The 21,424-nt window shown below is 38.5% G+C and overlaps 2 protein-coding genes across 7 annotated transcripts in view; one reads left to right on the forward strand and one right to left on the reverse strand.

Annotated features, from left to right (window-relative positions):
- Positions 1–10,369, reverse strand: morn4 (MORN repeat containing 4). 3 transcript variants are annotated; one of them, XM_076891689.1, is made up of 5 exons: positions 10,204–10,369; positions 4,590–4,663; positions 2,571–2,685; positions 2,372–2,481; positions 1–2,276 (listed from the first exon to the last, which is right to left on the reverse strand). In XM_076891689.1, the coding sequence occupies exons 2-5, from the start codon at positions 4,654–4,656 to the stop codon at positions 2,128–2,130; spliced, it is 441 nt and encodes a 146-aa protein (XP_076747804.1). In that variant the 5' UTR covers positions 4,657–4,663; positions 10,204–10,369; the 3' UTR covers positions 1–2,127. The 3 variants fall into 3 exon arrangements, with proteins under 3 accessions (XP_076747804.1, XP_004555878.2, XP_004555877.1); XM_004555821.2 differs by lacking the exon at positions 10,204–10,369 and adding an exon at positions 5,620–5,821; XM_004555820.2 differs by lacking the exon at positions 10,204–10,369 and adding an exon at positions 5,502–5,634.
- Positions 9,974–21,424, forward strand: part of LOC101466351 (ligand-dependent corepressor) — a 25,336-nt gene continuing 13,885 nt past the window's right edge. For 3 of the 4 annotated variants that reach the window (XR_013101378.1, XM_004555822.3, XM_004555824.4), the window contains exons 1-6: positions 9,974–10,103; positions 18,431–18,496; positions 19,918–19,997; positions 20,308–20,440; positions 20,832–21,152; positions 21,274–21,370. Coding sequence is in view for 3 of the 4 variants with exons in the window: in XM_004555822.3 (XP_004555879.2) it covers positions 10,007–10,103; positions 18,431–18,496; positions 19,918–19,997; positions 20,308–20,440; positions 20,832–21,152; positions 21,274–21,370 (794 nt within the window). In the remaining variant the exon portion in view is untranslated. The remainder of the gene's footprint in view (positions 10,104–18,430; positions 18,497–19,917; positions 19,998–20,307; positions 20,441–20,831; positions 21,153–21,273; positions 21,371–21,424) is intronic. The other variant, XM_004555823.3, reaches the window with a different exon arrangement.

Below are 21,424 nucleotides of genomic sequence, written 5' to 3' on the forward strand. Positions count from 1 at the left end.
TCAGCAAAAAGATCTTTATTAAACACATCCACTGGTTGCCACCTCTGTGAGACTTATTCCAGGAACGTTACAGGATATTGTGCAACAGTTTTCTCTGAGAGCACTCAAAGCAACATTAAATCGTTACTGAACAAAAACCTAAGAACCGAAACGATGTTTTCCAGGCAAGTGAAAATCTGGGCAGGCACACTTTTAAAGCACCATTTGTTTCCATTTGGAAAAGGATGTGTGATTCGAGTGTATCCAGTTTCACTCAGGCAGAAGTGTGGAAGCAAAGAAGGCTTGAGGAAGTGTTGTGTCTAATGGAAAAGAAAAAGAAAACCCTCTACGAGATCTGCAGCATATTACACTGTTTTCACACAGTTCAACCCTTAAAGTGTGTTTTATAAAGTGGTACTAATGCATTCACTGTACTGCTGTCTTTGTGATTGTACTTTCCACCGTGCTGCCATTCCAAAGGGGCGTTCAAAGCAACAATGCAAGATTGTGAATTGATTTTCTTTATATTCGATAACAGCAGTGAATGCCTGTAAATGTGTTAAACCATGCTCGAAACATCAGACATATTTAAAGCAGAATCTGATTTCAATTCCCTGTTTAATCTGCAATTTGTTCTTAATGATTGCTCTTTATTGTTCAGGAAAACATGACACTTGACTGTTCTGGAGTTCAGTAGCTGTATCTTCTGTCTGTCTTTGGTTGAAGCGCTGTGTAGGCAACCCTAGACAAACCATCTCAACAAATGCTTTTTAAGGCCTATTAACTGTTCAAGTACACGGAAATAATCAGAAGTCACAGGTCGGCTGTGATCAGCTATAAAGGTTAATAATAAATTCTTAACACGTTCTTTAACTACACTGTGTTAAATAATGCAGTAGTACAATTTTCCACCTGACCAACAATTCATTCCAGAGGTCGAACCAAACACAGTCACAGACGATGACTATCTATACATATCACAAAAGGACTACACACGTTACAAAGTGAAATAGATATCTGATTTATAAATCATTCAATTTGCTGCCTTGTTTAAGATTTAGGTCCATAATTGAGTGCATTTAGTTGTGATTTCCACTGTAAATGTGACGCGTTGATGGGAGCTAAATCCTCAGCACCAGCTTAGCGATATGTCTCGGAGCAAAGGCGTCAAGAAGGGAAAGAGAGGGCGTTGTGCGTCTTTTGTTTTTGTTTTTTTAAATCAGACAACCTTGAACTACACTCTTGCACAAAAATGTCTTTAAGGCAAACGTGAATACTGATTTTCAAAAGGGGGAAAGTGGAAAAATGGATCCCTTTTTTTGTAAAGTTAGCAGCAGGATTTTCAGTTGAGGGTTTGGCCATTGGAGTGTTCTCAGAATCATTTACATTCACCTGGTTTCGTCAGCGCGCTGTGTGTGTCTTTTTCCACCCGTCAAACTTGTTGAATGCTTTTCCTTGCTCATAACACCTTTACAAAGCCAATTAAAAACTATTTGAAATGGTGCATTGTTTAGATCTTTGTTTTAGCCCTCGGTCTTTGTGACTGGCTTCGTGGGCATGCTGTCATGAATGTGAATCATGTTGCTGCCATGCTCTTGCACATGCAAGCACGTCCTTGTGCATGTGAATGTGAAGAACAAAAGCGGACCCACTTATAAAAGCACTGCTAGTGGCACCACTAGTTAAAAATTCAAAAGGTTTCACTTTCTTGTAATAGCTTGCACCTTTTTAAGGTGAATTAATTCCACCTATAGAATTAATTTACAAACTTTTTAAAGAACCAGATGTCTCAATTTTGATGGTTTGATAAAAGAAGGCTAAGTATTCTGTAGGAAAGACAAAAAGACGATGTTCAGAACACCGGAACAGCAGCATTCACTGTATTCATAACTTGAAGTTAAAGGTGTGCTTTATGGTCTTCATATTTCATGTCAGTCTTCCAGAAAGTCATTATTTGGTCAATTTGCATGTGGATTCCAAGCCTCTGTTGAAGCAGAGCAAGGATCATGCATAACAAGAAAAAAAGTCATGGTAAAAGAAGAGATAAAGACATTGAGAGAAGAGCTGGGGAAACATATTCAAGTACAATCCCTGACGCCCTTTCAGATGGTGTTGGAACCTTGAGTGCGATTGTGTCCTTCAGGGTTGTCAAAGCGCCAGGCTGTGAGCATTGGAGGCTGAAGCCTGCGCACGCTGCACCACTCCTGGACACTTTTCTCTCTTCAGCAGCTTGTGGTTTTGAAACAAGCCTTCATTTCGTGGAACACCATGAGTTCCATCTGGGAAAGTCAGTAGCCCTGGAGGGACAGACAGAGGACGCTAAGACGCTATCACAGAGAGAGAATACTGACATCCTGATGGACAGGCTGTTCCAGTGCTGTAAAACTCTTACCATAGCCTTCAACACGCCCATCTTTGAATTCCCCTTCAAACTTCATGCCGTCATATCGACTGAAGACACCCGTGCCATGAAATTTTCCGTGTGCAAATTCGCCTTCGTATCTGAAATGGTGAAAGTAAAGCATGAGTTTATTTTTTAATCAAGTACAAAATTTGTTCTCTTGTTGTTTCCACTCTTTTTGTTCACACACCTGGATCCATCTGTAAAAAGCAGTACACCAGAACCATGGAAGAGTCCATTCTCAAACTGACCGCTGTAACAGGTTCCATCCTGAAACTTGAGCTGGCCATCACCATGTCTCCGACCTGGAAAGTTCCACAACATCAAAGTGAGCAATGGCAGTAACTTCAAACAGAAGATACCATTCACTTGTGAGGAATCTAATTAAAATCAACCACCAGGTCTGTTGTGGTTTATTCCTACATAACAAATTGCAACATACTGATGGAAAACCGAGCCTACCGTTTGAACTTACAGTGTGGCCGAGGGATTTAAATTCACTTTTACCGTAGAGGTGCTTCTCATGTCACATGAGTTAGTACGTGCCTGGATTTAAATACCCCTCCACCCTTGCTCAGAGAAAGGTTTACTACTGTCCCATCTGCCTCCTGTGCACTCAGAATTACAGCAGTCTAATCCAGCAGATTTTTAGCAGGGATTTCTACTTTGGGATCCAGATTGTGAAAACAGTCAAGGAATGTACTTGCACTCCCCTCCTAGAAGCCTGTGATCCACTACTGAAGCTTATAATCACATCAGAGGGCACACACCTGCAACTGGTTTAATCCACGAAAGCCACACTGAAAATGCAGGTAGAGCAAAATTTGTTGAATACAATAGGTTAAGTTGTGTTGTTTTTATGTAAAAGCAGCTGAAAATCTTAACAAACCAAATGACAAGAGAAAATTACTCTGGGATTGTCTTATTCCTAGCATATTGGCTTAGTTTCTCAGAAGCAGCTGACAGAGGACACTAAGATTTCCAAAACAGGTCCAAAGTCTAATCCAGACAAAGCCAGAGCTAGCAACTCAGTCGCTGCTTGTCTTGGGTTACCAGTGCTTGCTAATTGGGATTTGACTAAATAGCTTGAGCTTGCATGTCACTAAATGTAGCATCACTGTATGTGTGTTAGAGAGATTTAAAACAGAGCAAGCATCCTGTGATATTTTAGACAGGTGAAAATTTGGACAAAGATGTTTTCCCCACAGCTTTATGATAACCCTGCCTTTGGTACTTTCCTGCTATTTCCCTGTAATAACATTATTTATGTAAATACAACTCACTTACAAAGCTCTCTGTTATGTGTACTCTGAAGTTAAACATCCAGCACAGATGGGTGAACATCAAGCTCAGTGAGGCAGCTTACTTATTACCTTATCTAATGGATGCTGCTTTAGCTGATGCTTTATAATTTACTAAAATTATTTAAAAGTTATTGAAATATCTGGAAACATGCAAGGAAATATACAGGTCTAAAAAGCTTGAAAGTTAGTATTTGCTGTGCCCAACACAACCTGAACTCTCTTAGACAAGCTTTCTTTCCTAAGAGAGCAAAATATCTCTCCAGGCCTTTCAAAGTTCTTCTTTGGGGGTCGCCGGGTCGGCTACCTTTTGTTCTGTTCTCTGTCAAAATTATCCCACATTGCTTTAATAATGTTGAGGTACAAGCTCTGGGGGGGCAAATCCATAAGTAACAGTGCTTCAATGTGTGTTCTTCTATCCAGGTATGCTTTTACTGCACTTCCAGTGTGCTTGTGATCATTGTCATGCTAAAAAATGAAGCCCTTCCCAATCAGATGCTTTCTAGATGGCACTGCATGGTGGATTAAAAAAGTATATCTTTGGTATTTTTTGTAGATTCAACTAAAGAAATGGGAAGAAATTGCGTTTTTGTAACAGATGGCTAGTAATAAAGTGCCTAATGATCCAATTTAAAATGTTTTTTTTTCACCTGTTCAGTGGATTAATAAAAAGAAAAAGAAAAAAGACCATTCCTCTGAAAATGGTCAGTTACCAGAGCTGGACTAAAGATTAGTGAAAAAGCAGCAGAAAAACTTAAAAGCTGATAGCTAAAGCAACAACACCTTGGAGACATATTCTAAACACACTACCATAGCTACAAGTGACAGCCTGTCTCCCTTGTATTAACATAATCATGTCTGGACATCCTTTAAGCTTTCTTTAAAACTGAAAAGTGGGATTGTCTTGCCTTCTTTCCACTCGCCGTGGTACTCTTCCCCACTAGCATAGGTGAAAGATCCTCTGGTCAGAGTCATGGTTTTCCTGTCAGCACACAAACACACTCTGAGTCACTCTTTGACTGAGTTAAAAATGCACACACATGTACTTATGAGTAGAAATTCCTTTTGGGATTATTAGTCCCTCTGTCTATGGAACAGGAAAGTAATTTCCTCTTTGGTACACATATATACTGTAGGGTTGGAGACCTCAGTCATAAAGCAGACGTGATGAAAGCAGAATGCTTCTAATAGTCTTTAAAGGATTACCTTACTATGATGATCTTTTTCTTTAATCAGTCATATTTAGTAAAGAAAGACAAATAAATGCATTATCTAGCTTCTATTACAACCTCTAGACCTTAAAGCCTTAGAAAGCTTTCCAATTTCTTTAAATAGTAGGGGATTATTTTAACTTCATACGCTTCCTATAATTAAATAGCACACGGGGGAGGGGAGCTATTTGATGCACCCCAAAATGAAGGCTAATAATCAAAAAGGCTTTATAAAAAGGCAAAGGCAAGTCACATCTGATCCCATAGCTGCAAAAGCACAACTCTGATTATAATACAGTGCATGCTGGTAGCGGTGACGCTGGGGTATGCCCAGTTGTGAGGAACGCCTTTTACAAAGGTTCAGACCCTGGAAGCGTTACTGTAGCATGGATGCAGACATACACCAAAGATGATTGCTATTTAATGGTTAATGACGCTCTTCCTTTAAAAGAAATAAATGATAATGTGTACAATGTACAATGAGAGTGAGGTGTAATTTCATCCGTGATGTCAAACGAATAAATAATTGATCACACCAACACTGAAACGTTGTTGGAAATATCCAACTTAGGTTGCCAATATGTTCTGAGCAGTGCAGTTTTCACTTACATAACATGTTGCTGAAAAGGCTGTCGCTTTTAATGACAAAGCCTAGGTAGATCTGATGTAACCTATATCTCATCTACAAGGGGGGAAAGGCTGCACACCCGTTAACGCTATAATTTACCTGCAGACTACGTTTGTCGTCTCTGAAGCATGGAAACCACCGTGCAAGAGCGGAGGGGCGTAAAAATATGAAAACACCGGCTGAGAGACGTTTGTCGCATTCAGGTCCTCCTCGTAAGCTTGATCGAAGCAGTTGTCCCAGACACGCTTTGGAAAAAATGCTAAAATCGTCATTCTTTTGGATTCATTTGTTTGCACGTTGAATTATAAGGTGGGAAATTCCCATGTTTTATTTTTTAAACCCTATTTGGTTGCTATCAAATGTTTTATAGTTGTCGACTTTTTGTTGGTGGCCACCCTTCCGCTAAGGTTTAATAATTCCGGCATCACGTGAACGTAGCATTACAACGCCGTTGGCATAGTGTGCTGCAGGTTACAGACAGTGGCAGACATATTTATCATAGAATGATGCTGGGCATTTTTCTGAAGCTGTTTAATTATTTTTGTCATTATTGTTGGCCAATGCTGTGTTTTATATAGGACCAAACATGCTATTACTACTAATACTACTAAATTCTTACTATTTTTAAAAATCTGATTAAGATGTCGGGATTTTATTTTAGTTAGATGGCCAAACTCCCTGTCCTAGCTCATGGTAGCCTACTGATGTATATTGCAGAGGTTTTCTTAATAATAACCTAGTCACTTTATTTAATACTACTGGGCTGCACTCCCTTTTGCCTTCACAACTGACTTCACAACAATTCTTCATGGCACGTAATTTAACAAGGTGCTGGAGACCTGGGTCTATATTGACATGATAACCTCACACAGTTACTGCAGAATTGTTGGTTGCTCATCTATGATGAATCTGGCAGTCTATGGCAGTGAATCTGCCATCCCAGGGGCGCTCTACTGGATTGAGAGCTGGTGCCTGTAGAAGCCATTTGTGCTCAGTGCAGTGACTCATTGTCAAGGAACCAGTTTGCAATTATTTGAGCTTTGTGACATGGTGCACTATCCTGCTGGAAGCAACAGTCAAAAGACTAATACAATAAAGAAGTGGATATGGTCATGAGCAATACAGAGGTGGGCTGTGGTGTTTAAATAATGTTTAACTGGTATTAAGGGTAGTAAATCACTTTTCTTCACCACTGATCAGTTTGAACTACAGGAGGTCATCTTGACCATGTCTACATACTTAAACGCATTGAGTTGCTTCCATGTGATTAGCTCATTAGACATCTGTGTTAACAAGCAGTTGAATGGGTGTCCCCGACAGAGTGACCAATGCAAACACTGGTCAAATTGAAATCTGAAACATCAAAAATGCAGAGCTACCCTCTGTGGCAACCCATTATGATAAGAGAGCTGATATATAGTCGTGGTAAAAAGTAAACACACATTTGTTCAATTCTAAGGGTTTTATCAGGACATAGTAAACATCTGCTGTGAAGCAGTGGGTTAGTGAGCTATGTTGAGCTTAAAGTCAGAATTTTCAGTGTCATGAAAGTGGTTCTCTCTTTTTACAGGGCTAAATTATCATGGCAACTTATGCAAAACATATAACCTGGTTCAGGAGTGGCTTAAGTTTTGTTTAAAAATCATGTGGAAGTGTCACTTTTTCACATCTTTTATAAAATTTATAGCATTCAGTGTCATATAGATCCTCTAGGGAAACGTGTTTTATACAGTGGGATGCAAAAGTTTGGGCAACCTTGTTAATAGTCATCATTTTCCTGTATAAATCGTTGGTTGTTACAATAAATTAAAAAAAGTCAGTTAAATATATCATATAGGAGACACAGACAGTGATATTTGGGAAGTGAAATTAAGTTTTTTCAAAATCAGGCAGGTGCATAAATTTGGGCACCACAAAAAAAGAAATGAAATCAATATTTAGTAGTTCACCTTTTGCAGAAGTTACAGCCTCTAAATGCTTTCTGTAGGTTCCAATGACAGTCTGGATTGTGGTTGAAGGTATTTTGGACCATTCCATTTAACTCACACCATAGATTTTAAATAATATTCAGGTCTGGGGACTGAGATGGCCATTCCAGAACGTTGTACTTGTTCCTCTGCATGAATGCCTTAGTGGATTTTGAGCAGTGTTTCGAGTCGTTGTCTTGTTGAAAGATCCAGCCCCGGCGCAGCTTCAGCTTTGTCACTGATTCATGGACATTGGTCTCCAGAATCTGCTGATACTGAATGGAATCCATGTGTCCCTCAACTTTGACAAGATTCCCAGTCCCTGCACTGGCCACACAGCCCCACAGCATGATGGAACCACCACCATATTTTACTGTAGGTAGCAGGTGTTTTTCTTGGAATGCTGTGTTCTTTTTCGTCCATGCATAACGCCCCTTGTTATGCCCAAATAACTCAATTTTTAGTTTGATAAGTCCACAGCACCTTATTCCAGAATGAAGCTGGCTTGTCCAAATGTGCTTTAGCGTACCTCAAGCTACTCTGTTTATGCTGAGGGCAGAGAAAAGGCTTCCTCTGCATCACTCTCACATACAGCATCTCCTTGTGTAAAGTGCGCCGAATGGTTGAAAGATGCACAGTGACTCCATCTGCTGCAAGATGATGTTGTAGGTCTTTGGTGCTGGTTGACTCTGACTGTTCCCCACCATTCATCGCTTCCGTCTATCCGAGATTTTTCTTGGTCTGCCACTTCGAGCCTTAACTCGAACTGAGCCTGTGGTCTTCCATTTTCTCAATGTGTTCCTAACTGTGGAAACAGACAGCTTAATTCTCTGAGACAGCTTTCTGTATCCTTCCCCTGAACCATGATCGTGAACAATCTTTGTCTTCAGGTCATTTGAGAGTTGTTTTGAGACCCCCATGTTGCTATTCTTCAGAGAAAATTAAAAGAGGAGGGAAACTTACAATTGACCCCCCTAGATACTCTTTCTCATTATTGGATTCACCTGTGTATGTAGGTCAGGGGTCACTGAGCTTACCAAGCCAATTTGAGTTCCAATAATTAGTTCTAAAGGTTTTGGAATCAACAAAATGACAACAGTGCCCAAATTTATGCACCTGCCTGATTTTGTTTAAACAATTATTGCACATTTTCTGTAAATCCAATAAACTTCATTTCACATCTCAAATATCGCTGTGTGTGCCTCCTATATGATATATTTAACTGACATTTTTTTATTGTAACAACCAACGAGTTATACAGGAAAACTATTAAGAAGGTTGCCCAAACGTTTGCATCCCACTGTATGTACAGCTGCATCCTACTAACATTACCAACAAAGCTCAGCTGTAATTCCAAAGCAAATTGTATTCAATAAGGGGTTGCAAAAAAATGCATAAATGTTTTGATACCTGATTGTAATCTGCTGCTAGATCCGGAACTACTACAAGAACACAGAAAACAGAATACCTATTTATGTAATACCTTATTTATGTAAGCCAAATTTCATTTTGGTTTACATAAATAATGCTATAGTTTAAAATGCCATGTGTTTTTGTTCAAGTTAAACTTGTATTTACCTAACTGTAAGACCTCAGGGATGTACTTACATGTACTGTAAAGGCAGTTATACACACTTTGGCTTTCTTTGCATTAGGTGGCTTGACAAAATCATGAAAGTTAGTCAGATATAAGGGCTATCACAATGATGGTTCTCAACTTTCTTTGTAAACCCAGACTTTCTGCTTCAGACTCTGAGCATGTTCATATAAATGAACTCTTCTTCCTCACAAAATGATCCCTATAAGCGCTCTGTACTCCAGTCAAAGATGGTATTAAATGACGTCGAGAGAACAGTGATAAAAAAATTAATTAAAACAAAACTATATAGAAAATAAAATACAACAGAAAAATGCTACAGTATTTCACCTGGCAATGCTCTTTATTTGTAACCTGACAGCTGTCATTAGGATTCCTTCTTTGAGAATGATCAATATAAGAAATTTTGTAGCTAATCATGAACTATTGCCATGAAGCTATTTTTCTCTAATATAGCTAAGTTAGACTCTGGTGGAGAGAGGAAAACTTAAAAACTGATAAAGGTGGTTGGCTTCAATGTCAATGTAACTTTTTGTCAATTACTTACATTCTGACACCTGACACCCTTTTGCCTTGTAAGTAATTCATGATTCTAGTATAGTTACTGAGCTTTAAGCGCTAAATAAAAAAAATAAAAAAATAGAAATAGCAGCATTTAAATTAAAATGTAAAATGTAGTCTATCAAGGAAAAGCACGCTTTAAAATAGAAACTATTTTAAAAAAGTCATTACATGGGTAATACAAATATTATAGATTACTTAATTGCATTTATTTAGTTAGTTACTGATTAACAGACTGATTTAATCAGACTATCAGTTTTGCATACTGAGAGCGATTTCGCCTTTGACGCAGGGTGCGTGCGCGTTCACGCAGCCCTTCCTGCTTCCGTAGTGCTGCCGCCAGAAGGAAGGCTTATAGAAAATGGCGAGCCTGTGTAAAAGGCAGCAATGCACAATCGACAGATACAGCATTCGGAAGGAACTTGACTCGTGGCCACACAAACTCATTCAATGTGTAGGTAAGGATAATGCTTGTTGCACGGCACACAATTGCACGGCTTGAATTTCACTTCTGTTTGACCTTTATCGGTGTAAATAACCATCTATTACCGCACTCACTCGGGGCTTCTCCCAGCGACTTTTTGTCCTCAACTGTTTCCTTCACACGGCAGCCAGCAGGACTCGTTAGTTAAATGTCGCAGTTTGCGACAATGTTGCATTACTTGTTGGGTCCAATTGGTGTTTTTATCGTCCATAATGCGTCGACTGCAGACTTTAGGTATGTAGTGGCGTTACGTTAGTTTGTTTAAAGGGCGCCCTGCTTAAAGGGAGTGTCTCTGTGTGTCGGCCAAAAGCAGTCGTTTTCTAAAATACGTCTTCCCGTTGTTGTTGATACTGTATGTTGGATGGGGGAGGGCGACATATACCCTTGAGGTGATGTTTTCAGTCAACATTTAGCCTACTTGCTTCTCAAATTGCTACTCGAGGATTCGCATTAGTGAATGGAGGAAGTGGCGGAGACCCCAATGCAGAATCTGTTTCCCTTTTCGACGATATAAACTTCTCCAACATTTGACGTTAAAACAGGTAATTACAAAAGCAGTTGTTGGCTCTAGGTTTCGCGTCCATTGCATTGTGTGTATCGTCCCGGGGTGGAGGGTGGGACCCCTGATTTTTCCGTCCAGTAGTGAACATGGTAAACATTATACCCCTTTAAGATAAACATGGAAGCATAGCACCTTAATTCAGTTAGGAGTTGAGACAACCACGGCTTAGTTGAAGTATATAAACTATGCACATGAGTTCAGCTACATATCCTCACTAGTCTGTGTGCAGTGTGTTACCTGTCACTAATATCCTGCAGCCAAACACGGTGTTTGTGCTCAAACAAACAAGAAAACAATCACACACAAAATATTTCACAAACTCACTTAGCCTGGGATTTCACCCTGATCCTTGTCATACAGGTACATTTAAACTTTACATTTAAACTGTAGGGGTGCTGAATGAGCCATTTTAAACCTCTCTATCAGGTTTCATGGCTTTATACTTGCTAGGTTTTTTTGTAATGCACACAAAACAGATAAACGCTACATTCTTAGTGATAAAATAGCCTGTAAGAACAGACGCAACTTGAAAAGCTGCACAAGGCATGTGCCTAGCACGGTGCAAATACATCCAGAGTAGATCAACCAAACAAAATGCTTCAGTTTCTGTACAAATGACAAATGATTGGTGTGCACAGGGGTTAACTGTGGTGTCCGGTTCTAAAGTCCTCTGTGGGCAGTATGAAGTTACCTGGTTCCTCCTTTTCTACATCACCATCTAATTATTGTTTCCCACACATAATGATAGGTGGCCGGTGTTTTTATTAGTAGTTTTACACTGTTTGACCGAGTGGCTTGAAGTAAAAGAAGGAGACTCCATTTGAGTCCATTTAAATCCATGTGACTCGGTAACATAGCAACAGCCAGTGTGGACATTTCACTGTCACAGATTGATCAGATGAGAATCACTGAGTTGCTCAGTGAACCCGGTTGTTATCGTCAAATCAACATGTATTTTTTTTCTTACTTCATGTAAGGACACATTAGAAATGTTTTACGCATATTCTGACAAGAATACAGCACGGGCTGTTTTTGGCTGGATAGAACTATACTATAACTCATACTTAGATATTACTGTAGGTTGTGAGCTCCCTTTTTGGCACAATTGTAAACAGATTTGAAAACAAAGACTTGACATAGAATACACAGACTATTTTAAATCTCAGGACCCTACTTCTCATGTTCTCAAAATGTCATATTAAATTAATTTCTTGTTATGTGGCTGCTATGTATAGATCATGCTGAGACGTATAATGACTAAGCAACCCATGCACAGTAGTGTGTGTGTGCATAAAAGCTAATGTTTTAAGTTTTCCTGTTATTTAGGAATTCTAGAGTTTGGATTGTCATATATTCTCTGCTGTTGGCTTATTTAGCAGTTGGTTAAATTCTGATTACATTATTAGGAAGAGAAGAAAAGCTATTATCACAGACCAGCAAAACCTGTAAAGGTTTAGCTGTTTTAGGCATATGATGCTGTCTGTTTTAAATGCTAAACCTTAACATGAACTATTGGTTATAACACTAAAATGTATAATATGTGGAATGAATAAACTTATTCCAGCTGCAGTGCTAGGTGAGCGCCGTTTTAGTCATTGCTAAGAAATTGGAGAGAGAATAGTAGCTTTCTGACTAGCTGCAAAGCCAGGACTGTTTGGTTATTCAGTCCCTCCTTTATGATTGACAAATGTCCCTTGTGTTTAGGCTATAAGTAAAGCTGCAAGTGCATGACAACAGCATCAGTCTGCTAGCTGTAGAATGGCATATTCTGTCCAAGACAACAAGGACATACTTTTGTTTGACTTTTTGGTGGAGAGAGCTGCACGCCACCACCCTGCTGTTGCTGAAATGGACATTTTGTCTTTGTGTATTTAATGTGAGGACTAAAACTGCAGGGCAGAGACAAGCACAATTGTCCCATAGAACAGCGGCAACAATTGTCAGTATGTTTGCCTATATATGTGTTCATGGGTCCATCAGCCTCCAGATGCAAACTGTGTGGCTGAAAATGCGTGTTCTGTCTGGATTTGGAGAAAATTGGACTTCAACCACACCAGCTAACATTCAAAAATGCCTGGAATGTTAGTTATTCATGTTTGCCTTTGACACTTGGGTGAGTGGGTTGAAAGATTTGCTCAAACAAATAACAAACAAATCAATATTGACATCAGGCATATTGTCTTGTTTATAGTGCAACTTGGGTATGGCCTGTTTTCTGCTCTAGCATGCCCACTCTGTTGGCCTAAATCTTCCTAATTTGCAAAAAGAACTGGCTGATTTTTCGTAGCATTTTGCAAGACATGACCAACAGCCTCTGTGACTGCCTTTTGAGTGTGGGCTTGCCTGTGTGCTCGGGCATTTGTGCATCTCATATTTGTTATTCAAAGTCATGCTTTGTGCAGCATTACACCATTTGAATGTCAGTTTGCATCATATCATATTAAGTATTCATAGTATTTTTTTTTTCTTTCCCTTGCTGTAGTTGTCCAAAGCTGCCAACTCATTGCCTGATCCAGCTACAGCATATTGCTTGTTATGAACAAAATCCATAGTGGCCAAGTCAGGTTTCAAACGCTGCTTTTACTCATGCCCTTGTAACTTTTAAGCTTATCTGTTGACCTACAGCGAGCTGCTTTTTTTGTGGGTTGCAAAGTGAGGGTAAATGACTTTGATTCTGATGCATGCATCAGATTGAGCATTGCTCAATCATCCAGGTAAGTAAATCCCCCCAAAAGTTGATTCTGTTCATCTGGACGTAGCGTTTTCAGTGGGAGAAATGTTTCGTCTCTCATCCAAGTGACTTCTTCAGTCTCCACTGACTGCAGGTTTCCCCAGTCTTATAAACAGCACATTTGCATAATGACTGAAACTAGCACCACTGAAGGAACAATGGGCTGTGAGGTCAGTTCCTTCATCATAAATAATTATAATGAGGGAACTGACCTCCCAGCGCAAATACTGTTTATAAGATTGGGGAAACCTGCAGTCAGCTGATACTGAAGAAGTCACTTGGGTGAGTGACGAAAAGTTTCTCCCACTGAAAACGCTACGTCCAGATGAACAGAATCATATTTTGGTGACATTGATTTTGTTAGATTAAAAGCTCGGCCTCTGTGTAGTGGGCAGACTTGGGTTTCAGATCATCATATGCAAAATTATGTTCTCATGAGCATCAATCTGAGGATTCTTGTAATCTCAAAATATGAGTTGTTCAAAGATGAAAGATTGACAGTCAGTTGTTGATCATGTAGTATTCCCAAACTTTTTCTGTTAGTAAAACTGATGTTTCCCACTTAAAATATAAATTCCAACTAAAAAAATGTCATCTTCATCAACTGTATTACTGATAAATGCACTGGTAGTAGACATGTTACAGATAACGTCTTGCAGCTATAATAGCAGGCCTAATAGCGGTTACACCAAAGAAAATCAAGGAACAGCACATTATTTCTATGAAATGATAATAGCTGAAGCATTTATCAGTAATGCAGCTGATTAAGTTTAAGTCACGAAGGATAGATAAGACTTTTAGTATTATCCCAATAATTCTGCTGAAGTGTGGTCTGCATGAACTCATCAAATAGCAAGTGCTTCATTATATCGTGATAGGCTGTTTTCTGCAGACCAATTAGCTGCATATGGAGGTTTTCAACTGCATCAGTGCTTAGTGCGTCACGTTTAAAGATTGCAGTTGTTTGTTCTCCCAGAGATATTAGGTCACTGCAGTGTACACAATAAAGGGCATTTGTTTCCTGATAGTATTTCATTCATGTTACCTGCATGGGCTGTTCTTGTTAGATAGAGGAAGTTGTTTTTAACATGATCACCTACTGATTAGTTTCTTGAATTTTCCTTATCATACAATTGGGGATGTAGTGAAATGTGTGGGGCCTGAATGATTATGTCTCTTGGAAAGTGAATCAGTAGTCTGAGGTTGTGGCCAAAAATGATGGCTTTTGCAAGGTTTATGTTGGCTTCATAACAATTTGAACCTCTTCTATGAGTTTGGAGACACCCCTTCTGAGATAATGTGTAGAACATCTTGAGTTGGGATTTCCTTTAAAGAAGCACTCTAAATAGAATTAAACTGATTTTGAGGCTCTAACACATTTTTTGTAGCTAACTGGAAGCAATGGTTCTGTACTGTTGTACAGTGTCGCGTAATCCATCAAAATACAGTATTTCTTGAAAGATTAAAATTGAAACATCTTTAACCAGCAGCTCACATGAGATATGTTAGTATTGTAAGATTAACTTGAACTATACAACATTAGGGTTATTATACAAAACAAGATTTCACTACAAATACACAGTTTAGTTACGTATGGAGCCTCGTTCTGTGTGTAGTAGCTTCCTGCTGTCACTTTCCCTTTGCCTTATAGTACAGAGGGGTTTAGGCAGCAGTGGTTTGTGCTTAATGCACTCGCATATGCTTAATGCTCTCATAATGCACTTGTGTTTGGGTCACATGTTTATAATAAGCTAGAATTTTTGAGTATTAAGTGACTCATAGATTTGCGTCAGGTTAATGTATATTACATTACTGAATTAACTACATTGTTATGAGCATGCGTGGTGTTGTGCACTTACAGTGTGGTGCAAAAATAACAAGGGGTTTGCTCACTGCTTTTGTGCATAGGCCCCTTAAAGGAAATTGCCTGAGGTATGCAGGAAGGACTCCTCTTTTCTTTTTTCTTTTCTTTTTTTCAAATCATGCATCAGTAAAGTACACCGCAGGTTAAAGTTAGGATTTAGTAGGGTTAAGTTGATCCTAAATCTGTGGGATTTCTTTTTCTAAATGCTTTGGGAAGGACATGGTGTCACACACTCCAAATCTTTTGGTCCCTGATTGGCTACAGATGTAGGTCAGAAGAAGGCTAAAGCAGATTGAACAGAGTTGCTGCTCACCGTCAGCCTGCATAAGCTCCACGAAAATACCTACAGAGTTTCATGGTAAACCTCTGTGGGTAATATTGGCTAGGTGAAATATCTTTTTTTTGTTTCTGTGGGTTTCCTGCATGGAAAGTCTTTGAAAGCCAATCACTTACAGAGGTGCCCCATTGTAAATGGAAGGTTTTTCAGGTGCATATGCATAATCATAGCTCAGGTTAAAGATTCTTACTTTATTTAAAAAAAATCTGAAATACACTTCACTGCAATTAAAAAAAGAAATGTCTTAATAATGATTCCCAGTTATTGGAGTAATGTGGGAACAGCTGCGTTGAACTGAACGTCTTAATAAAGCTCATTAAAACACTCCATAAAGCATGGTTGCAATTTACAGCTTTGTTTTTACACATTAATACATCAGCTATTTAACATCTATTTAATGTGCATTATAATAGTAATAGTTACAATAGTTTTAATTTCTTAGTGCAATTTTCTTTTATTCTATTTTCAATGTCTTTAATGTTAGAGTCAAGAAACCAAAGTCTTATTTTATTCTAAAAATTGCTGTTCTCATTTCATTTTTCATTGCAGCATATCTAATCAATTAAGTGGTGCCTTCACTCAGCTAGTTATTTGAGGCAAGCTGCAGTATGTATTTACAGTAATAAAAAAAGGGGGGGGGGGAGAGACAGAAGATTGCACAAATAAATAAGGGCTTGGCTGTCTGGTGTTATTGCATTGGTGGATGTCCCTTCAGATGGGAAATGCACATGCAGCAAATCCTTCACATTAATGCAAACTAGTTAAGTGCAGGTTACGATAAAGTTTCTGGGTTTTTTTTGTTTCGTTTTTTTTGCATGTTGGTAAGTTTAACTGTGGCTACACAAGACATTGGCTTGTTGGTGTTTTCCTGCTGCTTATTAGGCATTTTAACTGGAGCCAATTTTTTTTAAATGTTTACAAGCTCATTTATTTTTTAGGGCTTGCATGACAATTCTGCACTCTTATCAATATTTTATCCCTGCTCTTCTCACGTTGCCTTGCCGGTCCCAAAATGGTTTGGTTTTAAAGAAGCTTGCGGGTGGGTGTGTTTTCACCAGCTACTGTACTGGTTTGCTTTGCTACTATAACACTATAATATTGCCCCAAAGTCATAGTTTAGAGTGTGACACATTTTTAAATGCTCTAAACGGTATTCCTAAAAAGTAGTTTGATGTCATCATGCTGCACTGTCAAACGAAAGTGGATGACCTACTTTTCTCCTCGTGCCTCTGAAATATTTCAGAAATACGATTGGATAGCTTCAGCTGAAGTCCTGTGCACTAACCCAGAAACAGAATCATGCTGCAGCTATAGGCAATGCTTTGCTTCACTACTTCATCCTCCCCTCTCTTTATGTTTGGCTCTGCTGAAAAGTGGGTGGGTTATTTGCAGGGAAGCAGTGTAAGGCATTTTAACAGATGACAGCTTTTATTCAATTCACTGTGAGATTTGGAAGAGAGTGGATGGTAAGGGCTGATAATTTTATCACCAATTTCTCTGCTCATGTGTGAAGATGAAGTGTTAGTATGCTTTTGCTATGATGTGTTGTCAGATCAGTTTAATCAATTTGGCTGATTTAACTTGATTGATGCTCATTTCATGCAGGCACAATAATTTTTAGGCTTTCAGTGGTACCGATTTATGTTTTTGTGGCCATGTGTTATGTGATGTATGTTTTTGTCACAGTGGTTTGAGTCAGTACTTTTGGCCTTAAAGTGGCTGGCACATTTGGAATGGTGCACTCTCATTCAAAATCCAGTTCAGCTGACAGATGTTCTGTGTGACCTCTTTAGTGGTTGATTTAACGCATGTAGTGGTTTTGGATTGGTTAATCTGACCCTGCAGCAGTAAGAAGACATTTCATATTGTGTTGGTGCTCTCTTATGATTTATGTAGCATAACACATTAGATCTCAGAAACGGTCTTTGCAACATATATAGCTGTATCCCACCGAGTCCCTGAACTGTAAACAGTCATTTAGAGGACTGTGAAGATTAGTTTTTGTTTGAATTCATCATCTCCATCAATCTATAGGGTACTTTGACAGAATTACTTAGCAATCTTGTTACTGGCTGTTTCTTTTTGATGTTAACACCATACAGTCATTCTCAACTCTGTAGGTGCCTTAGTTGCTTGGCAACAGGATGGAGGGCTAGTATTTACTGATGAAGTAAAAACCTGCAAGGCAAGAGGATGTGTGTTAGAAGAGAGTAAAACGGAGCAGTTGTCAAGTTGAAAAAGAAAAGAGAAGCAAAATCAAGGCATTTATTATTCGGCAGAAACATAACATCTCATTAGGACACACTTCATTTGTTAATTTGATTTATCCATTGTATTCATATGTGAAATTTTGCTTGCTGAGTGCCAGTAAACTACTTTCACATAAAATAACATCAGTCAATGGCAGTTGCTAATATTTGTCTATTTTATCGCAATATAGTTTTCTTTTTTTAAATTTCGTTTTTAATTTTTGACACAAACAGAGACTGACAAAAAATCCAAACAAAGAAAAAAACAACAAAATCACAATTGTATCAGCATTAGCTACAAATAAAATCAACATTGGCTCGTAAATTAATTAAATGGGTTCAAACTTTATCATTATTATTATGTTATTATTATTGTTGTTGTTGATGTTGTTATTATTTTTAGGTAAACTTACCTTTTTGCATCGTTTTAAGACTCATTTTGAACTTCCTATGTTTTTGACTTTAGCACAAACACTTTACTGTGAGTGAAGTTGTACACACGTCATGTTATTACTGCTGATAACAAATATATTTATTGAACTTCATGTGTTTCTTCAGGTTTTGAGAGCATTCTCAAAGGTCTTTTTGGTTCAGCGCTGGTAGAGGACCTGAAATCATTTAAGGGTAAGTGTCTTTATTGACCACAATCATGCAAGTGTATGAACAACAGTTTTGTGGTTTCAGTGTAATCTGTTGTCTTCTTATTATGACAGTGCTACTGCATTGTACCATCTGGTACACATTCACTAAAAACGAGACACTGTCACTGCCTGCAGGGGGAAAAAAATGGCTTATGTCTTTACAAAGTATGTGTTTTGGATGGGATGTAGCCAGTGTAAAAGTCTCCAGTGCCCTACAAAGTATGTGTTTTGGATGGGATGTAGCCAGTGTAAAAGTCTCCAGTGCCCTACAGTGTATGACGTTAGTGAGACAATAATAAGCATTATTTGGGTTGTGTAGTGAGTAGACATTGTGCAGTAGCAGTTGCTGCTTAAAATTCAACTGAACTGATTAAATGAGTTCCTGATTTTTGTCAGTCTCTCTAAAGCAAATCAGCACATATTCATGATGGCCCACTACTTCATTTTATTCATGCGGTTCTGTTTAGAGCTTTGTTTTTGGGTTGTGCACAAATGAATGTGAGATTTAAACATGAAAATGGAACATTGTAGGTTTGAAAAGAACTATTTCTAATGAAGCACTTTACTCATGGATAAAGAAAATGATAACTGAATGTTGATAATAATACCGACAGGCAAAACAGAATGCTATATATTTTATATGTACCGGTAGGTATTTAAGTTACTTTTGTTTAAAATTAGATCGCATTGGTAGAGCAGAACCCAAATACTGTATTATTTGTTTTTCCCACTGGGTATGTATTCGTTTTTTGATAGGTTCAGATAATAGTTTTTTTTGGATTGTATTTAATACACATATGTAAGCTCAACCGTAGCATCTGACACTTTTTTATTTGCAAATTTAATTTCCCTTTTTGGCATTGTTCTTTCTTTGAAAAAGAAAAAAAAAACCCAACAACGTCATGGCATTACTTTCCTGCCACAGTCACTCCCCTGTTTTCATCTACTTAGTTGAGTAGGAGAGACGAACACCAGTGGCAGTTGTGACTGAGCTGTTTGCACATGCCCAGTTTTTTGTAGTTTGTTACCCAACCTGTGACTGTACATTGTTGCATGTTGTCCCTCCTTGCACTTGCTATTTAGCTTTAAATCAAACCCTCTGAGGTTTTGTTGTCTTTTGTTGTCTTTAACCTGTGTGTATAATTTAGAGTTTTTTTAGTATATTTTTTTGTTAAATTATGGTTGTGATTATGGTTGCTAATCTTAAGACTCCAAACCAGTGTTATTCGCTGCAGATATTTATATAAAAAAAATGGAGGGTGGGGGGGATTTTAAACAAATATTGTCCAATGTTGACTTGGTAAGATTATATTGCTTAGTTGGTTAGAAAAGTGAAAGAACCATGATTTTTGTCATGTTGTGTTGATTGTCATTGTTTTTTTTATTGATATTTTTTTCCTGCAGACTTTGAGCCTGTAGCAGTGTCTGATTGGTCATTTGATGAAAACTGTCCCTTTTGCTGTCTGAGAAGAGACAAAGTCAAAGTAAGAGTTCTGTTTTCTTTCTTTCTTCCTTTTACGTTTTGATTTCCAGATTTTCATAGTTCGGAAACCTAAACGCAGACTTAAATCTGTTGCCTTTATTCTTTCAAACGCTGGCTTAGATGATGGATAAACGTTAGTAGTCCGCTATGGCTTGTTTAGTTTTAGTCACATCTGTAATCCATCATGTTTCCCTACAGTTGTTGGGCTAATTAATTTGATGTAAACGCTCATCTGAAGGATAGAAATGTCTTTATACGAATCCTGTTGAATGCCTGAAGGTCACCAATTTAACAGTTTTCCAATTTGACAGGAACACTTAATTGACTTAAACAACAAGGGGCTGGAAGATACATCGAAACCTCTACTGGGTAAAGATCAAATCACAATCAGCAGACTAGAGAAACAGGCTGAGGAATTTCTCAATGCAGTCCTCTGCAGAAAAGGTGAGTCTCAGAGGTTTAGTTCTGAGTGGGTAAATCAGTGTTTTTCATTGTTATTACACCAAAAGCATAACACAGGGAACCTGCCTGTAAACACAGTGGTGCACGTTATCCATCCCTTAATAGGCTTTTCTGTGAATGTGTGTGTGTGTTCACTCACACTGCTTCTGCTCTTAGTTTATAACGTCTGTTTTTTTTAAATCATTATTTTATTTTATTTTATTTTATTTATTTTTATTTTTTTATTTCAAGGCTATAAATAAGAGTTTTTTCCTTACTGTTACAGTATCCTTCGAACATAGTTTGGATGTTTGTTGCATGTTCATTAACCATGACTGATGACTTATTAAAGGAATGCTGACTGAAAAGTATTTATCTCTGTTTTTCTTCCTAGATGTGCCAAATTTCTCAGACCCACAAATTCCAGTAGTGGCTCGAGAGATTCTTCAGAAAATGATCAGACAGTTTGCTGCTGAATATACCTCAAAAACCAGCTCCCCTCAGGTCAGTTGCTCAGATTCCCAGCCTCACTCTGACCAAAGCCTGTCGACCCCACCTTTGCTCTCAGGAGTTCCTCCTGCTACAAGCCCTGCTGCCACACTGACTGGGCCAGCACACAACCAGAACCCCGTCCTAAGCAAGCTTCTAATGGCTGATCAGGATGCACCTCTGGACCTCACCATCAAGAAGCCCGTGGCTGAGCCCAGTGAGCAAGGTAGTGTGAAACACATCTACCACAGAGTAGTTTATTAAGTACTGAGCTGGTGCACTGGCTGGATTGTGGTCAGAACTTAACATTGAATCTACATTTCTTTTCTTTCCATTTTTAAAATTAGATGGAGTTCTTGATTTATCTATCAAAAAGAAAAGCTATAGCAGCAGCCTGCCTGCCAATAGTCCCTGTCTTTCTCCGGCCACAACCATGCTGAAGGGGTAAGAACAGTTTCTTTCTCTCTTTTCTGCGGTACTAAGACGGGTTCCTTTTAT

This window comes from Maylandia zebra, linkage group LG13, assembly GCF_041146795.1.
Source record: "Maylandia zebra isolate NMK-2024a linkage group LG13, Mzebra_GT3a, whole genome shotgun sequence".
NCBI classification, from domain to species: domain Eukaryota; kingdom Metazoa; phylum Chordata; class Actinopteri; order Cichliformes; family Cichlidae; genus Maylandia; species Maylandia zebra.

Bases quoted from the DNA above. Each gene is read 5' to 3' on its own strand.
- morn4 (XM_004555821.2), bottom strand. From the start codon at position 5,792: ATGACGATTTTAGCATTTTTTCCAAAGCGTGTCTGGGACAACTGCTTC. The intron at 4,664-5,619 runs GTAAATTATAGC...GTGTGCTGACAG, and splicing joins ACGACAAACGTAGTCTGCAG to GAAAACCATGACTCTGACCA. The intron at 2,482-2,570 runs GTGTGTGAACAA...TCACCATTTCAG, and splicing joins CTTTTTACAGATGGATCCAG to ATACGAAGGCGAATTTGCAC.